Genomic DNA, 23,008 nt, shown 5'->3' on the forward strand with positions numbered 1-23,008 from the left:
ATGGGTAACATCTATGATTTTGCCCGAAGGCCTCAACTCGAAGACTTGCGTCATATCCAGAATAGCCGGGGACATAGGGCACATCCTAAAGTCAAAGGTATTAGTGCCCAAGTTCCAAAAGAGAAGAGCCGTTATGAGAAGCTTTGGCTTAGCAATAACCGTGGTCTTGGAAAGTATTATTGCTCATAAATTCCATTATTCATCCACTGCTGTTTAAAGGTGGGCTCAAGCTCGTTGGCCCATTGTGTCCATGCCTCATGCTTCATCAGAGGAAACCCACAACGGTGGTTTAACCATTTGGAAGATGAAATGCCTGATTTAGCCAAAGATAGGTTTGGGGTGAACCATTTCTCCTTGGGCATGTTATTTTCAATGGTAATTGAACAGGAAATCCCAAAGCAATTGTTCAATTTCGTCGTGGTTGAATTGAACAGGAAAACTGCAATCGTTCCCATTGACAAAACAAACCAGGAGATCCCAAAGCAGTGGTTCAATTTGATTGACCTTGATCAGCTTCATAAGAGAATCAACAACGATGCTGAGCTTACAGGTAACAAATTTAGTTTTAAATGCTGCACTAAAATCTGAAATCATCATTATAATTTTTTTGTTGCCTTCGATGTGTAATCATTTCCACCATTGAATATCCTTCGCAGATGTATTTGGTTGCTTAACGGTTGTGCAGCCGACTGAGGAGGTCACTGTCCAAAACACAAGAATTGCGAAAAAGAGAAATCTTAACCTGCAAAATATCAGGTCATTCCTGTTTGCGTTAAGTTCTGATTACGATTTACACATTTGGTGCCGTATTTATGACGTATAAAAAAACATCGCTTTTTTTTTTTAACTTACAGGGACAAAACAGTTAGGATCACCTTATATGGAGAAGCTGCAACAAGTTTTGAGGACAACGGAATACAATCACTTTTACCACCTGTATTTGTTGCTTTAACAAGCCTTAAAGTAAAACAATACCAAGGTTATACCCCAACGGGCTTTATTTAGCAGCTTAAAGCTTCAGTTTGTTGATTGTTATGTTTTATCTATAGGAAACCCTGTTCTTAGAATCACGGGATCGACCGTCTGTGTTTTCAATCCGGACATTCCACAGTTCTCCCAATACAAACAAAAGTAAATCGACAACCCTTCTTTAATAACTTTGGCGTTTATATTTCTTCAGTTGATCTTTCTCAGCCTAAACATACACGAAACAGGTTTGAGCATCTAAGATCAATTGTTCGAATCCTGCCCACCTCAGTTGAGATGTATACGGGCCGTGCTGTCGGTCCTAATTATGAGTCCAAAACGATTGATGAGTTGCTTCTGCTTGATCCTGTGTTACACAAGGTTAGTTTCTTATCACCAGCCTGTTAACAAAAATAGCATCTTTTTAATAATAGAATTTTAGTGGTGCATCTTCCTTGGCTATCTCTTGCTTTGTTTCTTTATTCATTTATATTCCATGTTTACAAAGTGATGGTTAAATGTCTTTCATTATCTGTGATTCCATAACAGAATGCAAGTTTCGCATGCTAAGCGACTGTCGTTGGATTCGATTTGACTAGGGATTGGTGGTACAAGTCGTGCCTGTCCTGCCATAAAGCTGTCAAGAAAATGTCTGGATCGTTTGAGTGCAATGAACATGGTTTGTTAAACAGTTTACTCGAACCATGGTAATTTTCATTTTCACATGTTTTACATCTAACTGTTATATTAAGTTGCTTAGTCATTTTTTAATTTCTTGCAATTATAAAATTGATGATTGATGATGTTTTTATACCTATAATCTTTTGTGCAACAAGAAGATTTAATGCATGACAAAACTTGCGTTACGTATGTCTTTGCACTTAATAGAGAGATTGGTGTGCATGTGTTATGAAACTGCCCTTTTTGTGTTTATCAATCGTTAATTTTGCTATAACGAAGAATGTCTTTTAGTTTATCTTTATACTTCATGACTCAATCTACAACCTCTTGAATTCACTCTGATATACATATGGATGGAAGTGTGTTTGGTTGATAAAAGTTTTGGAACACTCATGGATTTTTATTGGAAGTTGTTTTTGTAAAGAAAGCATCTTTGTATTTGGAGTTCCAATTGTTGGACTTGCTGTAGATGTCGGGCCATCGAACCCTCATCATTGCATGTGAAATTAACACAAAAATTGAATTCGATTGCATTTTTTGTAGTGCATCCCATCTGGAAAGTGAGTGTCTTTGATGATTATAAAGGGGTTGGGCCATCAAACCCTTATCACTCATGGATATTTATTAATGTAGTGCATTTTTTGTAAACAACGGGAGGAAAGTGTACATCATATATGTGTTTCACTATTCTCACTCCTTACATTTGTGGTTGAAACTGTTTAAATAATTCATTGTGTGCTACGTTATCCACAATGGTGCATTGAGTTGTTCAACATTCAATTCAAGGCTTTCCAAAAGGGCATTTGGTGTTTCCAAAGTCATGTTGATGGAGTTTAATGTGAATGTATTTGGTTGTTGGTTGTTGGTTGCTGCAGATTTTAGGGATTCCTTATTCAACTATTTACACGTGTTTATTAGTTTGGGATCCAATGGATCCCCTTCAATTTGAAAAGGTATACTCTTACTATGTTTTTCAATCGGATCTTGAACTTCTTCTGCTCAGTTTTGCAACTTTATTACTTTCATTTGCTTTTTATAATTTTTTGTATTTTATTTGCATTTAATTTGTTGAGAAATATTGAATTCGATTGCTTGAGTGATTAGAGATTTGATTGCAATTGCTTGAGTGATTAGGGATTTGATTGCTTGAGTGTCCTTAAGAGTAGTAGATTGAATCAATTTTTGCAGCTCTATATATGCCCCACACACTGTCACTATGCATATTTGTGTGGCGGTGAGGGCAATTTTGGTGGTGTTTGGTACCCGACAGTGTTACAAGAAAAAAATGCGTAGAGAAAGATGAAATTGGAATCTATGTTTGTCTAATTTTTTAAGCTGTGTTGAAATCCAGAGGTTTATTTGACTATCTATATATTTGATTTAAGCACGGGTTCTGCCATGGTTTTGCATTCAATGTGCATCCCATCTAGAAAGAATGAGAGATGTGAGATTTGTGAAACTGTTTTCATTTGGGTAAACTTTGTTTTCATTTGTGTGATGTCTGGAGGGAGATTGGTTTTCTGTCTAAATTTTTTATTGAGATGTTTTTGGCAATCTGGTGTTTCATATTGATATTGGCAGTAATGGTTGCCTGACATAAAAATATCCAACCCTTGCATAGGTTCAAAATAAATCTTATTATGAAAGGTAGCATGAATCAGCACAACTTCCTCATGATAGGAAGGCACACCGAAAAGATACTATGTTTCTTGCCACACTTTGGTGATAGATGACAGATATGAGGATCTTTTCGTGGTGCCGCAGGCTCTGAAAAAATTGCTTAGCGAGGCAAAAAGATTTCAGCTCTTTTGGGAATCAAAACAATGACTTCCGGAAGACAGACTTCATCATTTATGGACCGCTTCAAGATTAGCTGCCCTCGAACCCAGCGATTGCTTCAATCGATCCACAAACGCCAGCTGCCACCACAGGAAAACAAATTATGAGTGAAGCGACCCCCGCCCCATTGACACCTTCCCAGCGACTAAATCAATAGCCTCAATCAGTTGCACCTGCCAAGACTTCAAAGAGAGCGTTGTTCCTTAATCAAGCAGACAAATCTGACAGGTAAAGTTTTCCTCTCAATTATCGTCTCATGTGTAAATCTTAATGAATATGCTTGCTTATCTTGGGTATACATATGTTTTTGCCGCTTATCAAAAACTGTTAGCCAATCTTTTCGCACCACTCTTTCACACACTTTTCGATGCCTATCACGATTCTCTCTGGCCTTATAAATTGTACCTTCATTCACAACAAAAAAACCTCGCAGCGGGCAAACAGAGACAACCAATTCTGCTAGAATTGCTAGAGAATTCCACAATCTGGTTGTCCCTAAGATTGAGCCCACGAACAAGAGCCGATAGCCGCAGTCAAAACAAAATCTCAAGCCAAAAAAAATCAAAGATAGGTAAATTACAATTTGTTTTTCGCACGCACGCCTGCATAACATCTGTCATACCAATGTTTGCTAAACTATGATTTATGTTTTTTGCTATAGTGCCGAAGATGTCCGCCTACAAAAAAAAAAATTGAATGACCCCAGTCTCCATTATCAACTGATACAAAGCCGTTCTCCATGTTTTTGCCTTTGAACATGTGTGCTTGAAAACTTGCTGAAACGACAGCAAAACAGTTTTTTTTTGTTTTTTGTTAACTGCTTAAACAGGTGCCTAGCCTGGAGGACATGTATTTTGCCACCTTAACTGCAAGGACAAAATGTGTGTGGACTGCATCTTCCTTTTGTTTCTTCTGTAACTTATGGAACAGGCATCTTGCATCTTTTTTGCTTTGAACATTAGTGCTTGAAAGATTAGCTGCTGAAACAAGAACACACTTTTTTTGTTTTTTTGTTTAGTTGTTAAAACCATGGATTTAAATATCGATATTATCGGCGAAATATCACCGATAATATCGATTTTTCGGGTAATGGATATTTAAACTGGTTTCCGTGTGGTTTTCGTCCAAATATCGCGATATTTATCGATATTATCGATAATATCGCGATATTTTGGAAATATCGAGAAATTTCGTTGAACGGTGCAATCGGACTCCGATATCGGATGCCGGAGAAGAACGCCGGAGATGGTGTGCCTGTTCCCGAGCCCATTTCGTCCCAAAAACCTTGCAAAAACATGAATTTTAACTTAAATTTCACATATAAGCTTCAAATTTCACGCATGCATCAACGATTCAACATATGTGATATCGGTTTAGGGCTTAGGGTTTCAAATTGAAACTTTCAATGGAATCTCACCTGAAATATCGATGACTGGGCCAACTCCTTGCTCAGCGGCGCACCACCAGAGACGACTGAGCCAAGTTCGACTTCGGCAGACCCACGATCAACGGCAGCGAAGGATCGAGAGAGTGGGAGAAGGGGGAGATATGTGTGTGTGTGTGGGTCGAATGGAGAAGGGGGAGAAGAGAGGTCAGGCCTCAGAGAAGAAGAGAGAATGATCGAGGGCCTCAGAGAAGAAGAGAGAAGGATCGAGAAGGGGGAGATATGTGTGTGTGTGGGTCGAAAGGAGAAGGGGGAGAATAGAGGTCATGCGCCTCAGAGAAGAAGAGAGAATGATCGAGGGCCTCAGAGAAGAAGAGAGAAGGATGGAGAAGGGGGAGATCTGTGTGTGGGTGTGGGTCGAATGGAGAAGGGGGAGAAGAGAGGTCCGGCGCCTCAGACTCAGAGAAGAAGAGAGAAGGATTGAGAATGAAAGAGAGAGAGAGAAAGAGAGAGCCGTATGCGTGTGTGATATGTGTGCGTGTGTTGTGTGCGTGTGTGATGGCATGTCTCTGTGTGTGTGTGCCTCTGTGGTTGAGTGACCCATCTGACTCACCTCATGAATTATTCAATCACTTTTTACAATTGTAGACAATGGACAACGAATAATAGCATGTCTGTGTGTGTGCCTCTGTGGTTGATTGACCCCATCTGACTCACCTCACTAATTTTTCAATCACTTTTTACAATTGCAGACCATGGACAACGAATAATAGAACTTTAATAATGAAACCGTGTATCACTGTGAGTCTGTGATATGCTTTCACAGGCAAAACCATGTTCCACTCTCTGTTATATACTTATATTCCCTCAGAGCATGTGCAAAACCTTATGAGAGTTGGAGTATCAGAGGCATTCCCTCATAGCAATTTCGTTTCTTCTTCTTCCCTTACCATTTTCAAAGTCATTCCAGATCCATTCCAAAGGTTGAACACAAAGGGTTCCATATTTAAGGTAAGTTTACAAACTTATATTTATATTATTGTAATTTATACAACAACAAATAAATTTGTATGGACTCGTATGTTAATTTTTTTAAGTAATTAATACTTGCATGTTAATTTTTGTAGGTAATTAAGTAATGTTAACAATTACATGTTAATTTTTTTTAAGTAATTAAGTAATGTTGTATAATTATTCCCTAGGATTATTTTAATATGTTTAATGTTATTTATTATTTTATTTCCCTTACCATTTTCAAAGCCATTCCAGATCCATTCCAAATCTTGAACACAAAGGGTTCCATATTTAAAGTAAGTTTACAAACTTATATTTATATTATTGTAATTTATACAACAACAAATAAATTTGTGTGGACTCGTATGTTAATTTTTTTAAGTAATTAATACTTGCATGTTAATTTTTGTAAGTAGTTAAGTAATGTTAACAATTACTTGTTAATTTTTGTAAGTAATTAAGTAATGTTGTATAATTATTCCCTAGGATAATTTTAATATGTTTAATGTTATTTATTATTTTATTAATATTAGGTTTTATTATCAAATAGGATTATTATTCATTAATATTAGGTTTTTTTATTATCAAATTGGATTATTATTCATTAAATTAGATTATTATAAAATTGGATTATTATTCATTAAATTGGATTATTCATTAAATTGGCTTATTATCAAATTGGACTATTCATTAAAGCCCGCTCAATGTACTCTCCAAACTTGACCTTAGGCCCAATTCTCAAACATAACCACACTTGGGTTGGGTTGGGTTGAACCAAAAGGTCCAAAACTTAGGGAAAAAAAACGAATTATTCATTTTTATTCATTAATATTAGGTTTTTTTTATTATCAAATTGGATTATTCATTAATATTAGGTTTTTTTTTATTATCAAATTGGATTATTCATTAAATTGGATTATTATTAAAGTGGATTATTATTAAATTGGATTATTATCAAAAAGGAATATTATTCATCACTATGTTTTATATTAGGATTATTTTCATGAAACATAATTATCATCATTTATAGTAGGATTATTTATATTAGGATTATTATCAAAAAGGAATATTATTCATCATTTATATTAGGATTATTTTTTTATCAAATTGGATTATTATTCATTAATATTAGGTTTTATTATTCCATATTATTTTTTTAATTACTTAAATTTTTACAATCATTTTCTTTACTTCATATTGTATTCTTCTGTAGAATAACTTTATTATTTAGGTTCTCTTAAAAAACTTTATTATTTAATTCTTTTGTCTAATTTTCATGAAAAATAAATGTAGGTGCGTTTAAGATGTCTAGTGGAGCTAGTAAACGTGATCCAGCATGAGAACATGGCGACCCAATAGACGGAAACAAACATGGCACAATTTGCAAATATTGTGGTCAGGTAATGAAGAGTGGTGGAGTGACACGACTTAAGTACCATCTTAGTGGATTAGATCCAGCAAAAAATGTCCAACGATGCGATAGTGTCCCCCCAGAAGTGAAGGCATTCATCAGCACATTATTAAAAAATAAAAAACAGCAGAAGGAAAAGATGACACAAGGAATGGAAAATATTCGAGCTGGGCTACGGGGAGAAGTCTATGGCCAAGCGGTTGACAGTGATGATGATGACGATGAGGACGAATGTGATGATGACATGGGACCTGAAGAACGACGTAGTTTGAAACAAGCATTACGTGCCTCCAAACAGTCAGCATGGGAAAGAGAACACCTTCATAAAATTCCTAATAGGGGACAAGGTTCCGGGACAAGTGGTGGTGCACAAATGAGACGGGGAGGCAGTCTTAGAGAATCACAACCAACACCACCAATAGCCCCAAGTTTATATAAGTCATCCAACGCACGTCAAAAGAGTGTTTGGAGTTATTTCAAGGGAGGTAATGTGAAGGAGGGAATAGGGCGTCTAATTAGCAAGTTCTTTATCTATGAAAATGTCCCTGCTGCGAAGGCATCATCACATCATTTCAAAAATATGGTAGTGGGATGTCAACAGGCCGGTGTTGGAGTACAACCTCCCACTCCCTATGAGATAAGAAACAAATATTTGGATATGGAGTATAAAGACATTGGCGAGTATGTTAACAAGTTGAGGTCAAAGTGGGAAACTAATGGTTGCACAATCATGTGTGACGGATGGACCGGCCCGACCAGATTATCTATCATCAACTTCATGGTATACTCCAAGGGAAAGACAATTTTTTTGAAGTCTGTTGATGCTTCAGACCATATAAATAATTACAAGTATATTTACAAATTATTGAGGGATGCAATCATGGAGGTGGGAGAGCATAATGTTGTCCAAGTCGTGACCGACAACGGTTCTGCATTTGTCAAAGCTGGAAAAAAGTTAATGAAGCATCATAATGTGTTTTGGACATCATGTGCAGCACATTGTATTGATCTTATGTTTGAGGCAATGGGGAAGAGAGAGAATGTTGCTACTGTGGTCAAAAGAGCTAGAACGATCACAAATTATATTTACAATCACGGTTGGTTGTTGGCAAAGATGCGTGAATTTTGCAGAGGAGAAATTATTCGTCCAGCTACCACTCGATTCGCCACCAACTATATTGCATTAAACAGCCTACTCAAGAAGAAAGCAGGGTTGAAGTAACTATTCACTAGTGACGATTGGGCCAACCACAATTTCAGCCGCTCAAATACAGGTCGTATGGTGGAAAGTATAGTGCTTGATCATGCTTTTTGGAGTCAAACAGAACATGTGTGTCAAGTGTTTGAACCTCTTTACAAAGTTTTACGGATCGTTGACACAGAAGTGTATCCTACTATGGGGGCAGTATATGAGTTGATGCGTGTAGTGAATGATGAATTGGAAAGAAAACATGGTGCAAGGTGGGTCGTAAAAATAATTGAAGACCGATGGTATAAAACATTATACCACGATTTGCATGCAGCAGGTATAAATTATGTCATAATTTGCAATTCATTTCTTTAGTTGCATAAGTATTATTTATCTTATTAGAGTATGTGTTTCTTTGAACAGCATATTATTTGAATACCCGATACCAATACAGACCCGGTGTTGGAGATGATGGTAACCTTATACGTGTTGTACATAATGTATACTCTAAATTAGACCCTGCATCACCAGCAGTTGGCCAATTTGGAAATGAGGTACACAATTACTTAAATTATAATAATTACTTTGTTGGATTAAACTAACACAATTTATTGTATTCAGCTAACATGGTTTAAAGATGCAAGAAGAACATTTGGAGAACCAACATCAGTTGCTGCTCGACCAAATATGTCTCCTAGTGAGTATAAACATATTTCACTATAAGTTTATAATAGAATTTGTTGGAGTTATTAGGCTTATCAACATTATTTTTCATTGTAGCTGAATGGTGGATCATGTATGGGACCGATGCACCAACTGTGAGAAAGTTAGCAATAAAAGTATTATCACAAACAGCTTCCTCATCTGCTTGTGAAAGAAATTGGAGCACATTTGCACTCATACACACAAAGCAAAGAAATAAGTTGGCTCATAGTAGCTTGGAAAAATTAGTTTATTGCTACTACAACATGAAGCTTCAAATTCGAGATAAGGAAGCAGAAATCGATCATGTCGACCGTGGTGACCCACTAGATGTGTTTGATATTGTTGGTGAAGATGATGATACGGAGGGTAACCAACTTTTTCAATGGATTAGACCTCTTCATTTAGATGATGATGAAGGCAACCCAGCTCCCAGAGTTGCTGAAGAAGCACGTAATGAAGGGATAAATGTAGAAAGAGTATTAGAGGAGGAGGTGGGATCTAGCAGCGCTGACTCTTTCGAAGAACTTTTGCACCCAAGACCAAACAACACTGGAATTCCACATTTTTCCAATCCTACACAACCACAACATCGTGCTGATACTAATGATAGCTCTAGTACAAGATCAGGAGACTCACCTACCACCGGAGGTGGGAATGATGAAGGACATAGTGGAGCTGGAGGTAGTGGAGCTGGAGGTAGTGGTGGTGGATATGGAAACTATTATGGACCACCACCTCTCGGATATATGAGCCCCTTCACTGGTGAGGCAAACTTCACGCATGCAACACAGGATGATGACCATGGCAGTAGGCGGGCAGGACCAGGAATTGGTGCCATAGGGAAGGACTATACTCGCAGAGAAAGAGACAAAGGGATTTTGTCAAGTCAAGAAGATGACTCGTTATCTAGAACTTCAGACTCTGTTGGATTGGGAAGTAGTAACTATGGTTATACTCATAACCAACCATTTCCCTACCCTTCATATCCCATTCCTGTTGGGATGGAATCGAGCGACTCATGGAAACAATCCCAGCCTCAATCTTCAAATGATTTTTCTTATGGACAACCTCAACCAATCTCGGATCCATATGGGTGGCATATTAACAATTACATGCAAAACTATTTTGGGGATTTATCATTTGATAACTACTCTTCACAATACACTCATTCTACACATAGAGATGATGAAGATAGTGACAAATTTGAACCTCATAGGAACTCTATGTGGTACTAAAGTGTAAAATATTGTACTAATTCATTATATATAAATGATTATGGTGTGTTTAGACTTCTTTCATTAATTACTACATATTTTCTACACTCATAATGTTTGTCAGATCGCTATATAATCAACTTGATAATGTTAAATCCATCATGCAATGCATTTCCTTCCAATTTTTTGTGATAAACTAATAGATAATTGACTAAATAAACATCCTACAAAGTTTCAATAAAAATTTCCAAGTTTTTCTTACAATTTCCGTGGTTTCCATGTAATTTTTATCGATATCGATATTTTACCGATATTTCCATCGATATTTCCGTGTTTTCGGACTACCGATATTTCCAATATCACCGATATTTTCTTCCTTGGTTAAAACACATGTCTGACCTGTAGAACATATATTTTTCCATCTTAACTTGAAGTGCAATATAAGTGTTAAATGCATGTTGCTTCTGTTTCTTAGGGAAACATAGCATTTTTTGCAACTATATCTTTTGTCATCAACTTGGTTATGTAAAAGTCGAACTGCTCATCTTACCGACACCGTTCACTCATCTATCCCTTTTGTTCGTTCATGGTTATATTGAATTTTTTTTTCCAAATTAAATGTGTCTTATTCATATGGTTAAAGTTGATGCATTCAAGTCCCATAGCAATGCGTGGACATTTTTACTAGTTTGACCGAAAAAGGAAACAAAGAGAGATAATTTTGATTTAAAAAACAGAGAATTTTGTTGACTAAATTAATCACCAATAATTTGTAACTAAAAATGTCCGTGCAAATAAGGAAACAAAAATAAAACCTACAACTAAAAAGACAAGTTTGAAAATCAATATATGGCATTTTGGTTTAAAAAAACACAATAATTACATGAAAATTAAATTAAATATGCTGACATGGCCTTTAGTCAAAGCGCCATGATTAAACTTTGAAAAAGAATGGATGTTCAATAAAAAAAAGTTGGAAATCATCAGCAAGGTTTTAGTTCATTTTTGCACTCTACTCCCAAGTTTTGTGTGTTTTCAATTTCATCAATGAATATCGTATTGTTTTCTCAAAATAAAAAAAAAAAATTCTGAAAATGAGTGAGCGGTTCTAATTATCTCATTCTCCCGCATTGGTCATGCTAACCTTCTATATATTTTTCCAATTTTACTAGAAGGGTAATATGAAACCATATTTCCTTCCTCAATCACAAAACATTGCGGAGTATTTGAAATTACAATATGCATATATACACTGGCATTTGAAACAACCCTATCTAATCATGTATGCTTTTGTTCTGTATGGCTGGTACAAAAAGGACATACGGTTTTATCAAAGCTACAGTTTGCAGGTTCTTCTGGCTGAAAAATCAGCCAAAGTTGCTGCCTTACTCAAACGGAAATCGCAGACCCTCTTGTGCTTGTTGCCAGATTCTACCACGGCTATGAAATTCAGATGTCCACTGAGAATGTTGTACCTCTCATTTGTGTATCTCACTACCTGGAAAAGACTGAAAACCACAGCAAAAATAATCTGTTAAGTAGGGCACTTTCTTATTTTCAAGGGAGAATCCTCCCTAGCTGGAATGAAACTATCAAGGCTTTCCGAGCCACAGAAATGTTCCTCCAATGGTCCGTGAAGCTTGGTTTAATCGATGCCTGTATAGAGTCTGTCATTCAAAAGGCACTAGCTAATCCCAGCCTTATTGGACAGCCAATGAAGAATTTGATATGACGATAGTGAGGATGATGACGAAGAAGGCTATAGGCTGATTGGCAATCGGAAGACTTTTGACAACACTGTCCCCTCCGGCTCTATGAGCCTGTCATCCTTAAAATGAATAAGCATGGAGTTCCATTGCCGTACGTGGCTGCATCGCTTTGTGACTATACAAGGAAATGGATTTTCTCTAGCAGTGGAGAGGAAGATAAGATGAACCATCAAAGGGAAATACTTGAAGCAGTGGAGAGGCTGTTGCCTCGTGACATTTGACTACTTCCATGCACATTATTCTCCGTTTCATTATTCTTTAGGAAGGAAGCGAGCTGTGACTGTAGAAATGGGATAGAGATCAGAATTGGAAACCAACTGGACCAGGCAACAGTCAAAGACCTCTTGATACCATCTCAAGGCTATTCCAAGGAAATGCAATACGAGATTGGGTGTTTGAGGCGGATACTGAAAGTGTTCTGTGGGAGTTTTACTTCTTCAGACATATCCGGGCTAGTTGCAGTAGCTGAACTCATTTGAAGAATTCTTGGCTGAAGTTGCCAGTGACATAGGTAAGATAGATACATTTGATGAATTAGCAGAGATGTCAAATGCAGCATCGTTGGGAATACAAAGAACCTTGAATGGAATATACAGGGCAGTTCATGTCTACTTAGATAAGCACAGGAACTTGACAGAGATGGAACAAGAGGAAGTGGCAGGTATGGATTTAAAGAAATGTCGCCCGAAGCATGTGAACATGCTACCAAAAATGAAAAGTTGCCTCTGAGGGTGGTGGTGCAGGTTCTATTTGCAGGGCAGTTGCAGCTGTGGGTTACAATCATCAAGGAGGTGCAGGGTTCGGATGAAAGATCAACAAAGCAGGCTGCAGAGGAGAATGAAGCAAAGTTGGATGTTGGTGAGGGAAAAATGAGAATCCAAAATGCAGAAAATGAGCATAAAGGGGATGGAGCTTGAAAGAGAGTGCTATAAGATGAGGAAAGAGAAGAGAAACAGGTTGTGGAGATTGAGCATAAGGGTGAAGGAGAACACCAGCTTCACTAGAGAAATGGAGAAGAAGTTGGGGTGAATCAGTAGCGTGTGCGATTCTAACTGCCGATTGAAGAAGAAGAAGAAGAAGGTGCATCCAAAACATGGAGTGTGACGTGTAGATTCTCCTTCCATCTTAGATTTGTTTGCCAAATATCTAGCTATTCATTGAAATGCATAATGAGAGAGTTAGATGAGGAAAGAAGTTGGTGTTCTTGAAAGTTAAAACTCAACTAGAAAACCGAGGTTCCCGAAAAACAGAAGAGCAATTGGACAATCTGAACTTACATTATGCTAATAAGCTTAAGAAAATCAAATTACAACAAAGAAAACCGTTCCTCTTTAGTTACTTCACTTTCTAGCATCAAACTACACGTATGATCATTGTTGGGAAAGACTTTACATGGTTCCAGTTTACCTCTAAAATATTTTCCTGCTTTCTTCAGACAACATTAACACGGTCACACTCACACCAAGAATAAACTCCATACTCACCTCCCCATATACTTAATCGTCCTCGAGCTTTCGTTCCCCGTGGCAGGAGAAGGATGTTATACATAGTTGCATATGATTCTTGCCATTCCATGGCAGTTGCCACGAGACTAGTCCATTTGCAGGGGGGCGGAGATATATATCGACTACCAGCACAGCGCTACTCGGCAACATTCATACCATTATAAAAAGAAATCACACCATTAATCTCAACGGCATTTCACTATCCGTAGAACCAACTGAATCATTGATCGTATCATGATGTTCCATGTCTATGGCTTGATGATGGTTGTCGTTTCCGTTCTGGCCTCCGCGTCCACCCTCATCTTCGTTCCCCATTACAACAACCCCGGCAAACTGTACCCTTCGGTCACCATCAGGTGAATGAAAAGGGGAGTCCGCAGATGATGCATTGCCAGCTGTCAATGCGCCGCTCGTGGTGGGGATGGTGGCTGCCCGGCTGCTGCCTGCCTTGGCATAGCGACCGCTGTCCCCGGTATGCATGGCCCCGGCGGGCCTAAAGCATCTGTAGAGACATGTCATGATCCAAAATGCCCATGGAATAGCCACAAGCACCATTCCTACAAAGGGGTACCATGGTTGGGTTTTTTCTTCGGGTAGAAGCATGTAAAGGAAAAGAAATACTCCGCCTGCGATAATGCAGACGAAGAAGAGACCGGAGATGACAGAGACTCTAGCATCTCCTTTCTTTTCCTCCATCGAAGGTAAAGAAAAAGAGACAATGATCCTTCTTCTGCGGCGCGACCGACAATGTTTTCAGAGTTCTGTGTAATTGTTCTTGTCTCTCTTTGTTGATTTTTTTTTGTTAGATCGAGTCAAGTTGTTGCCGGAATCCAACAAAGTGGTGGATGGGAATTATGGAGGATATATCCGGTGGTGGGAAGGTTTCAAAACAGAGCGGTGAAAGCGGGGCTGGTTTGTAACCGCAAGGCATTGTTATAAACTGATTAATTGTTTTATTTATGTACAAATCACCTACCTTAACAGAGTTAAAAAGAAATAACGACGACGACGAAAATGCTCTTTTTGTATTTTTACGTTTTTTTCGCTACTTTTTATTTTATGTAAGGCGATATTAGAAGAGAGAGGAAGTGACTGTCCTAAATTTTATGCTTTCGGTCTTGTTATGTTAGTTGAACTAACAGAACTGGTCTTATTTGCTTTTTGACTTTCTAGGACCTTCTACAATTGCCAACTACCTCCAAACTCCCCAAGAGATGGTGAAGAGAAACAATAATGTAGAGAGGTTTGTTTTGTTAAATAAAGTTTGACAAAACGAATCATTGAACATTTGGTCTAGTGACACAAAATTTGAACTTTACTCGACGAAGGAGGTCTGAGCCTTTTATATAGGACCTTTCGTTAGATGTGAATTAAAAATATTTACATCGCTTGCTAGAACGTTAAATAGCAAACTCGGCACAACTACATTCCAATTATGGCGGCCACGACACCGGGAAACAAAAGAGGCAACTGAGTATGCAGCTCCGTAGCATGAATGCAAAGGAACCAAATCCGGAGGAGGTTCTGAGTCCAATTCTCATTGACAAGAAATCGTTGGATAAAAAAACACCAAACAATGAAAGGTTTGACAAAAAGAATTAGTAGAGTAACTAAGTTTAGCAGATGAAAGTAAAAGGTTGGTAACTGAATTTTATTTCATTAACAACATCAAATGGAATAGCTGCAGTATCAAATTTATGATATGTTCTCTCAAATTTTTTATCACGACGGATTTATTTGGAAATCAAATTTACCAAGTATCAACTGGAAAACATGAAGGTGACCACAAATACTAAAATCTTACCAGATAGTGATGTAAAGAGAAACATGCTAGACATATCAAGACTCGGCATCAACGAGGAGAGCCCCATCCACCACCACCAGGAGTTAAAATCTGAAGAATTTCCCCCGACTGCACTTCAACCGTGTTCTTCCCGCCAAGATAAACCCTTCGCTTATCTTTTGTGATTAGGAAGTTAGCCCCCCGAGCACCATCTTTCCCTCCTTTCAACCCCCTTGGTGCGTGAACACGCCTCTCTGAAAGAATGCTCACAACAATTGGGCGCTTGAACTCTATCTCCCTTACAAGCCCATCACCCCCTCTATGATACCCAACTCCACCGCTGTTCTCTCTCAGGCCAAATTTATGCAAAAGAACAGGATATCTCTGTTCAAAAATTTCTGGATCAGTCATTCGGGTATTGGTCATATGACACTGCACTCCACTCGTCCCATCCCAAGTTGGACCAGCTCCACTCCCACCTCCGATTGTTTCATAATAACCAAATGTATTATCCCCAAAAGTGAGATTATTCATACAACCCTGTGAACAAGCACAAGCTTGGAATGCAGTAAGCACAACGTCAGTTATTCTCTGAGAAGTGAGAACGTTACCACCCACGACAGCAGCCTTATCACTTGGAGAAAGGAAAGAGCCTGGTGGAATATAGATTTTCACAGGAGCCAAACAACCTTGATTTAGAGGAATGTCAACATCCACCAAGCAGCGAAGACAGTATATAACTGCTGCAGCAGTTACGGCTTCTGGAGCATTCCAATTCCCATATACTTCCGGACTGGTTCCACTGAAATCAAAATTTGCTTCCCCTTTAACAGAATCAATTGTAAGTTTCAAATGAATAACGGATCCATCATCCATGTAATCCTCTTCTTCAATAGTAACAGAACTCTGATCTCCAGAACTAGCCGACTGAGATAAAACTCTCGCAGCAACAGACTTAAGCATTTCTCTCACTGCTTCTTCTGCATTTAGCTGTACATAGGTCATGTAAGCCTGAACAGTGTCCAAACCATACTGCTCAATAAGCTCTTTGATAAGTGTAATTCCCCTCTGGTTCGCAGCTACTTGAGCTCGAAGATCTGACAGATTATCTTGAATCCTGCGAGTGCCTGGGATCTTTTGAACCAATTCATCAGAACAGGGGAATCGAAGAAGTCGAATGATCCCTTCTTCTTGAAAAATTCCCTTTTCCACAAGCTTGAATGCTTTTATGGCAGCCCCTTCTTCCCATATAGATTTGGAAAAAGGTGGCATGCTTCCAGGAGTAATACCCCCAATCTCTGCATGATGCCCTCTACTCGCCACAAAAAACACCAGCCTTCCATTATCAAATACAGGGGTAATAACAGTTATATCAGGAAGATGACTACCTCCGGCACAAGGATGATTGGTGACCAAAACATCTCCTTCATCCAAGTTGTCACCCCAGTAATTGATCTGCCACCGGACAGTACTGGACATTGCTCCTAAATGCACAGGGACATGAGGGGCATTGGCAACTAGTCCCCCATCAGGTCCAAAGAGGGCACAAGAGAAATCTAGCCGCTCCTTGATATTGGTTGATATGGAAGTTCTCTGCAGGGTCCTTCCCATCTGTTCGGCTATACCCATAAATCTATGATTGAAGATTGAGAGCTGCACAACATTAGCAACTTTGTCCGCTACTTTCATGGTGCTTGGAGTAGAGTCAATTTCAATTCTAATGTTACCATATTTGGTTATTATAGCTTTACATTTAGGTTCTACTATTACAGTACTATTCCCATTCATGATTATTGCCGGGCCAGGCAAGATATGCCCATACCCGAGTTTCTCAAGCTTGTATAGAGGTGTTTCCTGCCACCCACTCCCAAAATAAACCTTGTAATTACCTTCAACTTTAGGAGAACATGAGGTAGATTCCACAGGCAGGGGCTTCAATATATTAGTGACACCTACCCCACGAACCCTAACATCACATTTTAGGATATTCCTATTCAGTAATTTAAAACCATACTCCTGCTGGAATAGTTCCACAAAGTCAATATCATAGTTAAATCCTCTCCCATCTTCAGAAATTCGTTTCTTAACCATGATTGAGGTGTCCGTACCTTCATATCTCAAATTCAGATATGTCTCTGTTGTCATGTTTTCATCTTTAAAACCTTGATCGTGCAGCTTCTTCTTTACTTGATTCAATAAAGTAGCTTCCCTGTGAGAGGCTTCCTCGACAGATTTAAGACTGTAAACTGCAGAGTAAGGCTCCTGTGCGTCTTCTACAACATCTGCCAATCCCATCCCATAAGCACTTAAGATTCCACAAAATCTGTGTATAAGTACTTCTTTCATACCCAATGATCTAGCAATTGCACAGGCATGCTGAGGCCCAGCACCTCCAAAGCAAGCAAGGGCATGGTTCCTTGTTTCATGGCCCTTCATCTCCGTTAACTGCCTTATCGGACGGCACATAGTCTCATTGGCAACATTTACAAATCCCAGTGCAATGTCCTCCACTGTCATGTCCTTTGCAGATGGATCCTGGCTTTTCCGGTAGGAATTTATTTGGCTTGCAAGGTTTGCAAACTTGTCTCTTGTTGCCTTGATATCTAGAGGCTCATCTTCATTGAGCCCAAATATTGGTGGGAAATAATCAGGAATTACATATCCGAGAACTAAGTTTGCATCTGTAACTGCCAACTCCCCACCTTTCCGGTAACATACTGGACCAGGATGTGCACCCACTGATTCCGGTCCTACCCGGAAAGATCCAAACTGGAACTTCAACTTTGATCCACCACCAGCAGCTACTGTACTTATGTCAAGCTGAGGTGCTTGTATTATGGTACCTGCAATCTGGGTTTCCAGGACTTGTTCATAAGTCCCAGCATAACGGCTCACATCTGTAGATGTGCCACCCATGTCAAACCCAATGAGAGGTTTCTCAGTTTCAAGCCCAAAAAGTGTTTGTGAGTAACCCACAACCCCACCAGCAGGACCAGATAAAACAGCTTTATGCCCTGAAAATCGACTTTCTGGTGCAAGTCCACCATCAGATTGCATAAACAAAACATTCACCTTCTCCACCCCTTCATCAAATTTTGACATAAACCCTGTTAGATACTCTTTAATTACTGGCGTCAAATATGCATCAACACTAGCTGTTAGACCCCGAGGAACAGCTCGAACCATGGGTGTCAACGCTGAAGATAAGGACACATGTCTGAAGCCCAAATTCTCCGCTAGGCTTGCAACCGCTACTTCATGTTGTGGGTAAGTATATGAATGCATTAACACAACAGCCAAACAGCTAATGCCCTTCTTCAACAAACCTTGGAGTAACGGTTTCAAAGTTTCTACATCAATAGGCTTTACAACTCTAACCATCTCACCAGAAATCCCCTTAACTAATGATGGTGAAGAAGAAGAATCTTCATTATCACGAGCAAGCTCAACTCTCTCATCAACTTCAATAACCTCCTCATAAAGGTTTGATGGTTTTGATACAGTGAGGTCAAATATCTTGGGACGAGCCTGGTTGCCAATCTGAAGCAAATCACGAAAACCTCGAGTCACACAAAGAGCAATCCTTTCCCCTTTTCTTTCCAAAAGTGCATTAGTTGCTACAGTCGTACCCATTCTTATCCACTCTATCTTATCAGTGGGAATTTTTGAAGCACGGGGAATTTTCTTCCCCGTAAACTCTTCAAGAATCCTCCGAATTCCTTCGACAGGAGCATCGTCGTAGTTTGATGGATCTACAGACAAAAGTTTTAAAACCCGTCCATCAGGCTGACCTGGGATCTCAGCATAGACATCAGTGAAGGTTCCCCCTCTGTCAATGCAAAATCTGAGCTTGTCGTCATTGACACTCCCCATTTCGATGCTAAGAGATTAAAGTTGCGAATAACCTACAGATGAAAAACCAAACAGAACAAAATAGATATGATCAATTGCAACAATAAATTTGACATCAACTGAACCCCAAAGATCATAATGGACGGTGCATGCAATACAAACCCCAAAGGTAAAGAAAAGGTTCAGTTGATAACACAGGGTTTATATAATCTACAAATAACAATCTTCTGCAACTCCATAAACTTAGACTAAAAATAGTGAATATATTTGTAGGCTTATAATCCATTAAACTTGAACTAATTACTAATCACAGCAGAGTGCATCACATCCCATTTTAACGCACTCAAAACAGCCACAACGAGAGACAAACAAGTCCATCTAAAACTTATTTCAAATTTGAGTCCAAACTTGCCGATAACAAGTAACCGTCTGGAACCATAAACCAAAACCGAAGACACAATTTCCAAAGAAGTCAATCTAGATTTCCTTCCAGGAAATCATTAATCACATTTGACCGAATCCGCTACGCAATATTCTGATTTGTGGACTCAACACAAATGGGAAATCCTGTAAAGAACTCGTATATAGTTGCTTTTAGTTTTAGTTTAGCTGATCTCAATCATTCACTCGTCAATATCATCACTTCCAACCTGCTTCCTAGCTTTCCACCATCTCTCCCTACCATCGCTGCTCCAGAAACCATATCTCCTTACTCACCCCTTATACATTTTTGCAATAGTCCTAACGATTAACGATATCCAACTCGTACTGTGATGGAAATTTAAGAATCAGAGAAAAATAAATCAACTTTCCCACATCCATATTTCTAAAAGCTACGAAATTCTAATACAAAGTACGAAATATACAGAATCTACGAAACCAAGAACCAAAGCAGGAGAAAACGATAAACAATCAGAACCCATTTGTCAAACCTGACAAACTATGAATACCCAGAAACTAAAACGATGAATTATTGAGAAACAATTAAGGTAATTAAGAGACGTACTCGTCTGGTATGTATGGCGTTGTTGAGGAAGAAATGGAGAGCAGATGCGTAAATCGTTCAGTCAACTGGGTGCACTTGAGTTGGAGCTGGCTAGGCTAGCACCAATAAACGAGATTTATTTGGGTCCCAAACTCGGTAAAGTCCATGTCTGCTGGGCTCAAGGAGCCTCGGCCAAGCCTGTGACTTGTGTGATTTGTTGACACATGTCTAGCACCTAATCTGATACTGTTAAAAGTTGAAAATACTAAAAAGCGAATCATTTTAGATCCGATAATGTTATTTTTGTTTCATCTTAGGAATATGATTGTGTAAATTCTAATGTGTATAGGATATCTTGAAATATTCTTTTTAGTAGTTAATATCCTATTAGAATTGCAATCCTAAAAGGATAAGGATTTAACATATCCTACTACTATAAATAAGGGCATAATGGAATGATATAACACATACTTCAGAATTACATCTCTCTCTTCTCTCTCTTGCCGCCGGCCCTCTCCCTCTCTAGTCTTAAATACATTTCAGTAAATTAGGCCTACAACACGTTATCAACATGCTCTTACCAGAAACTAAGGAACTGAAGGATCGTGGATGAGACTTTCTTCTACAACATTAAGGGCTTTCAATTATTGTCTGCCAATCAGGTTCTTTTAAAATAAATTAAGATATTTGAAATGACTATGAAGCATGAAAATATTTCCATGATGCATGAACCCCTTATATTTATATTTTACTTTCAATTATATATATATTGCATATGTGTTCAAATATTTTGTCAATATATATATATATATTTGTTCATGCAATACGCAATTATGCTATGTGGAATTTGTGAGTCAATGCATCGAAATTAATTTAAAAGCAATTAGGGTTTTTATCCCTAGAATTAAAAAAAAAAATTTGGGATTTTTCGCAGTTGAGTCATGGCTCCACGCCACAGCTAGGAACAGCATCGTTTCGACGCCATGGACCTCTCGCAATAGCCTTATGGGCTTGCTGCCACTGTACTGCAACTAGGCCTCGGCCTGGGTTGGTTTATGCAGGACCTGAAGCCTTGAGTCCACTCCAGTAGGCCAGCAAGCCTTTGTTGGACTCTGTCCTTGTCTCGGCCCATCAAGCCAACAAGCTTTGCTTGTTGGGCTCGCCATCTAACTCGGCCAGCGATCACTAAAGCCAGCCCATGTGGCTGGGCTTGCCTAGAACGCCCACAACGAAGCTAGCTCTCGATGGGTTTCGCACACACCCATCACGGGCTAGCTTCGTGTTGGGTCTATGCACATGCACCTTTTGTGGCCCACAAACCAACAACTTTGCTGCTGGGCCTGTCCCACACACACGGTCCATGGCCTGCATCCATGATTGGGTTGTTCCACAGCTAACCCGTGGCCCATTAAACCTCTTTTAAGGCATTACCCTGCACACAGCACCCAAGCCCACCAAGATTGGGCTATAATTTTAACCCGAATGTTATTATGATTTTTGCTTCTACGATCAAACCTGAGCGGTTATGATCTATTGAAATAATTAAAGTGACCAGCAGTCCATTAATTTAATAATTAATCCAAAATTATTGACTTGAAGTTCACTTTTTGGCAATTAATGATTCAATAAATTATTTCATTTCTTTGAACAGTTAACTATCTTTCGTAGTCCCAATGCACTCACACTTGAGTTCCTGAAGCAATCCACAAATTCACTACATTTTTTATTGTATATTGTCTTATGTGTTCTTGCAGGTACCCCTATATATGAATCGAACGTTCATAATTAAATCGAACTTGTAATTTCAAATTTAGCTCCTTTAAAACCCGCAGTTTTCATTCAAAACTTACCACATGAAACCCGTAGCTTCCATGCTTAAATTAAACCAATACATGTGTATAGAACCCGCATGTTCTACGATATATGTCTATGGCTTTCCATACGACTAACCACGTTTTGTTGTACCCTCTGTTTTAGGGACATGTCGAACTTGAACAAGCTCGATTTCACAGCTCTGGATGTCTCTGGATGAAAACACCTAAAATGGGTTTAAGACGTGAAGCTCCATCTTACTACACAAAGTCTTAGTGCTACTATCGAGAACCTACCGACGATGAACCTGTTGACGAAGCTTAGAAAGCTACTGCTATGATCTTCATTTGTAGACACATCCATGATGCACTGCAGACCGAGTACCTCGCAGAAGAGGATCCATACACACTTTGGCTCGCTTTGGCCGATTGCTTTGATCACCAGAAAGACATTTACTTGTCTGAAGCAAGACATGACTGGCAACATTTACGCTTCCAAGACTTTAAGTCTGTGAATGAATACAACTCTGAAGTTTGTAGAATCCGATCACTGCTTAAGTTCTGTAAAAAGGACTTAACCGAACAGGATCTCTTGGAGAAGACATATTTGATCTTCAATGCCACCAATATTGTCCTGCAGCAACAATATGGGCACATAAGTTCACCAAATTTTTGGATTTAATATCTGTTTTACTTCTCGCTGAAAAGCAGAACCAACTATTAAACTTGACCCACTGGCTTAAACACTCCGCTTGAAGCGCATACGACTAATCTTAGCAGCCACAACCGACGGAAACCCTGTCATGGCTATTGCCAAGTATCATTCACGTCGTGAAACTAACTTTGTGCATGTAGAACATCTCGAAGATATTACTACAACTTTGGAGGTTTCAGATTTTT

General features: G+C 38.8%; 3 protein-coding genes and 2 pseudogenes across 3 annotated transcripts; 3 read left to right on the forward strand and 2 right to left on the reverse strand.

The window, feature by feature from the left end:
- Window positions 1–372: 372 nt before the first annotated feature.
- LOC126630054 (uncharacterized) lies at window positions 373–4,013 on the forward strand (annotated as a pseudogene).
- Window positions 4,014–8,508: 4,495 nt separating this feature from the next.
- On the forward strand, window positions 8,509–10,932 carry LOC126630055 (uncharacterized). Its single transcript, XM_050300223.1, has 4 exons — window positions 8,509–8,821; window positions 8,908–9,038; window positions 9,106–9,159; window positions 10,879–10,932. Exons 1-4 carry the CDS (start codon window positions 8,575–8,577, stop codon window positions 10,930–10,932), a joined length of 486 nt encoding a protein of 161 aa, XP_050156180.1. The 5' UTR covers window positions 8,509–8,574.
- Window positions 10,933–11,803: 871 nt separating this feature from the next.
- On the forward strand, window positions 11,804–13,343 carry LOC126628037 (BTB/POZ domain-containing protein At3g03510-like; annotated as a pseudogene).
- Window positions 13,344–13,430: 87 nt separating this feature from the next.
- Window positions 13,431–15,198, reverse strand: LOC126628039 (uncharacterized). Its single transcript, XM_050297611.1, has one exon. The coding sequence runs from the start codon at window positions 14,371–14,373 to the stop codon at window positions 13,849–13,851; it is 525 nt and encodes a 174-aa protein (XP_050153568.1). The 5' UTR covers window positions 14,374–15,198; the 3' UTR covers window positions 13,431–13,848.
- Window positions 15,199–15,314: 116 nt separating this feature from the next.
- LOC126628036 (5-oxoprolinase 1) lies at window positions 15,315–20,475 on the reverse strand. Its single transcript, XM_050297610.1, has 2 exons — window positions 20,319–20,475; window positions 15,315–19,365 (listed from the first exon to the last, which is right to left on the reverse strand). Exon 2 carries the CDS (start codon window positions 19,331–19,333, stop codon window positions 15,530–15,532), a length of 3,804 nt encoding a protein of 1,267 aa, XP_050153567.1. The 5' UTR covers window positions 19,334–19,365; window positions 20,319–20,475; the 3' UTR covers window positions 15,315–15,529.
- Window positions 20,476–23,008: the final 2,533 nt, after the last annotated feature.

The sequence above is a fragment of the Malus sylvestris genome, chromosome 7, assembly GCF_916048215.2.
Source record: "Malus sylvestris chromosome 7, drMalSylv7.2, whole genome shotgun sequence".
Classification (NCBI taxonomy): Eukaryota; Viridiplantae; Streptophyta; class Magnoliopsida; order Rosales; family Rosaceae; genus Malus; species Malus sylvestris.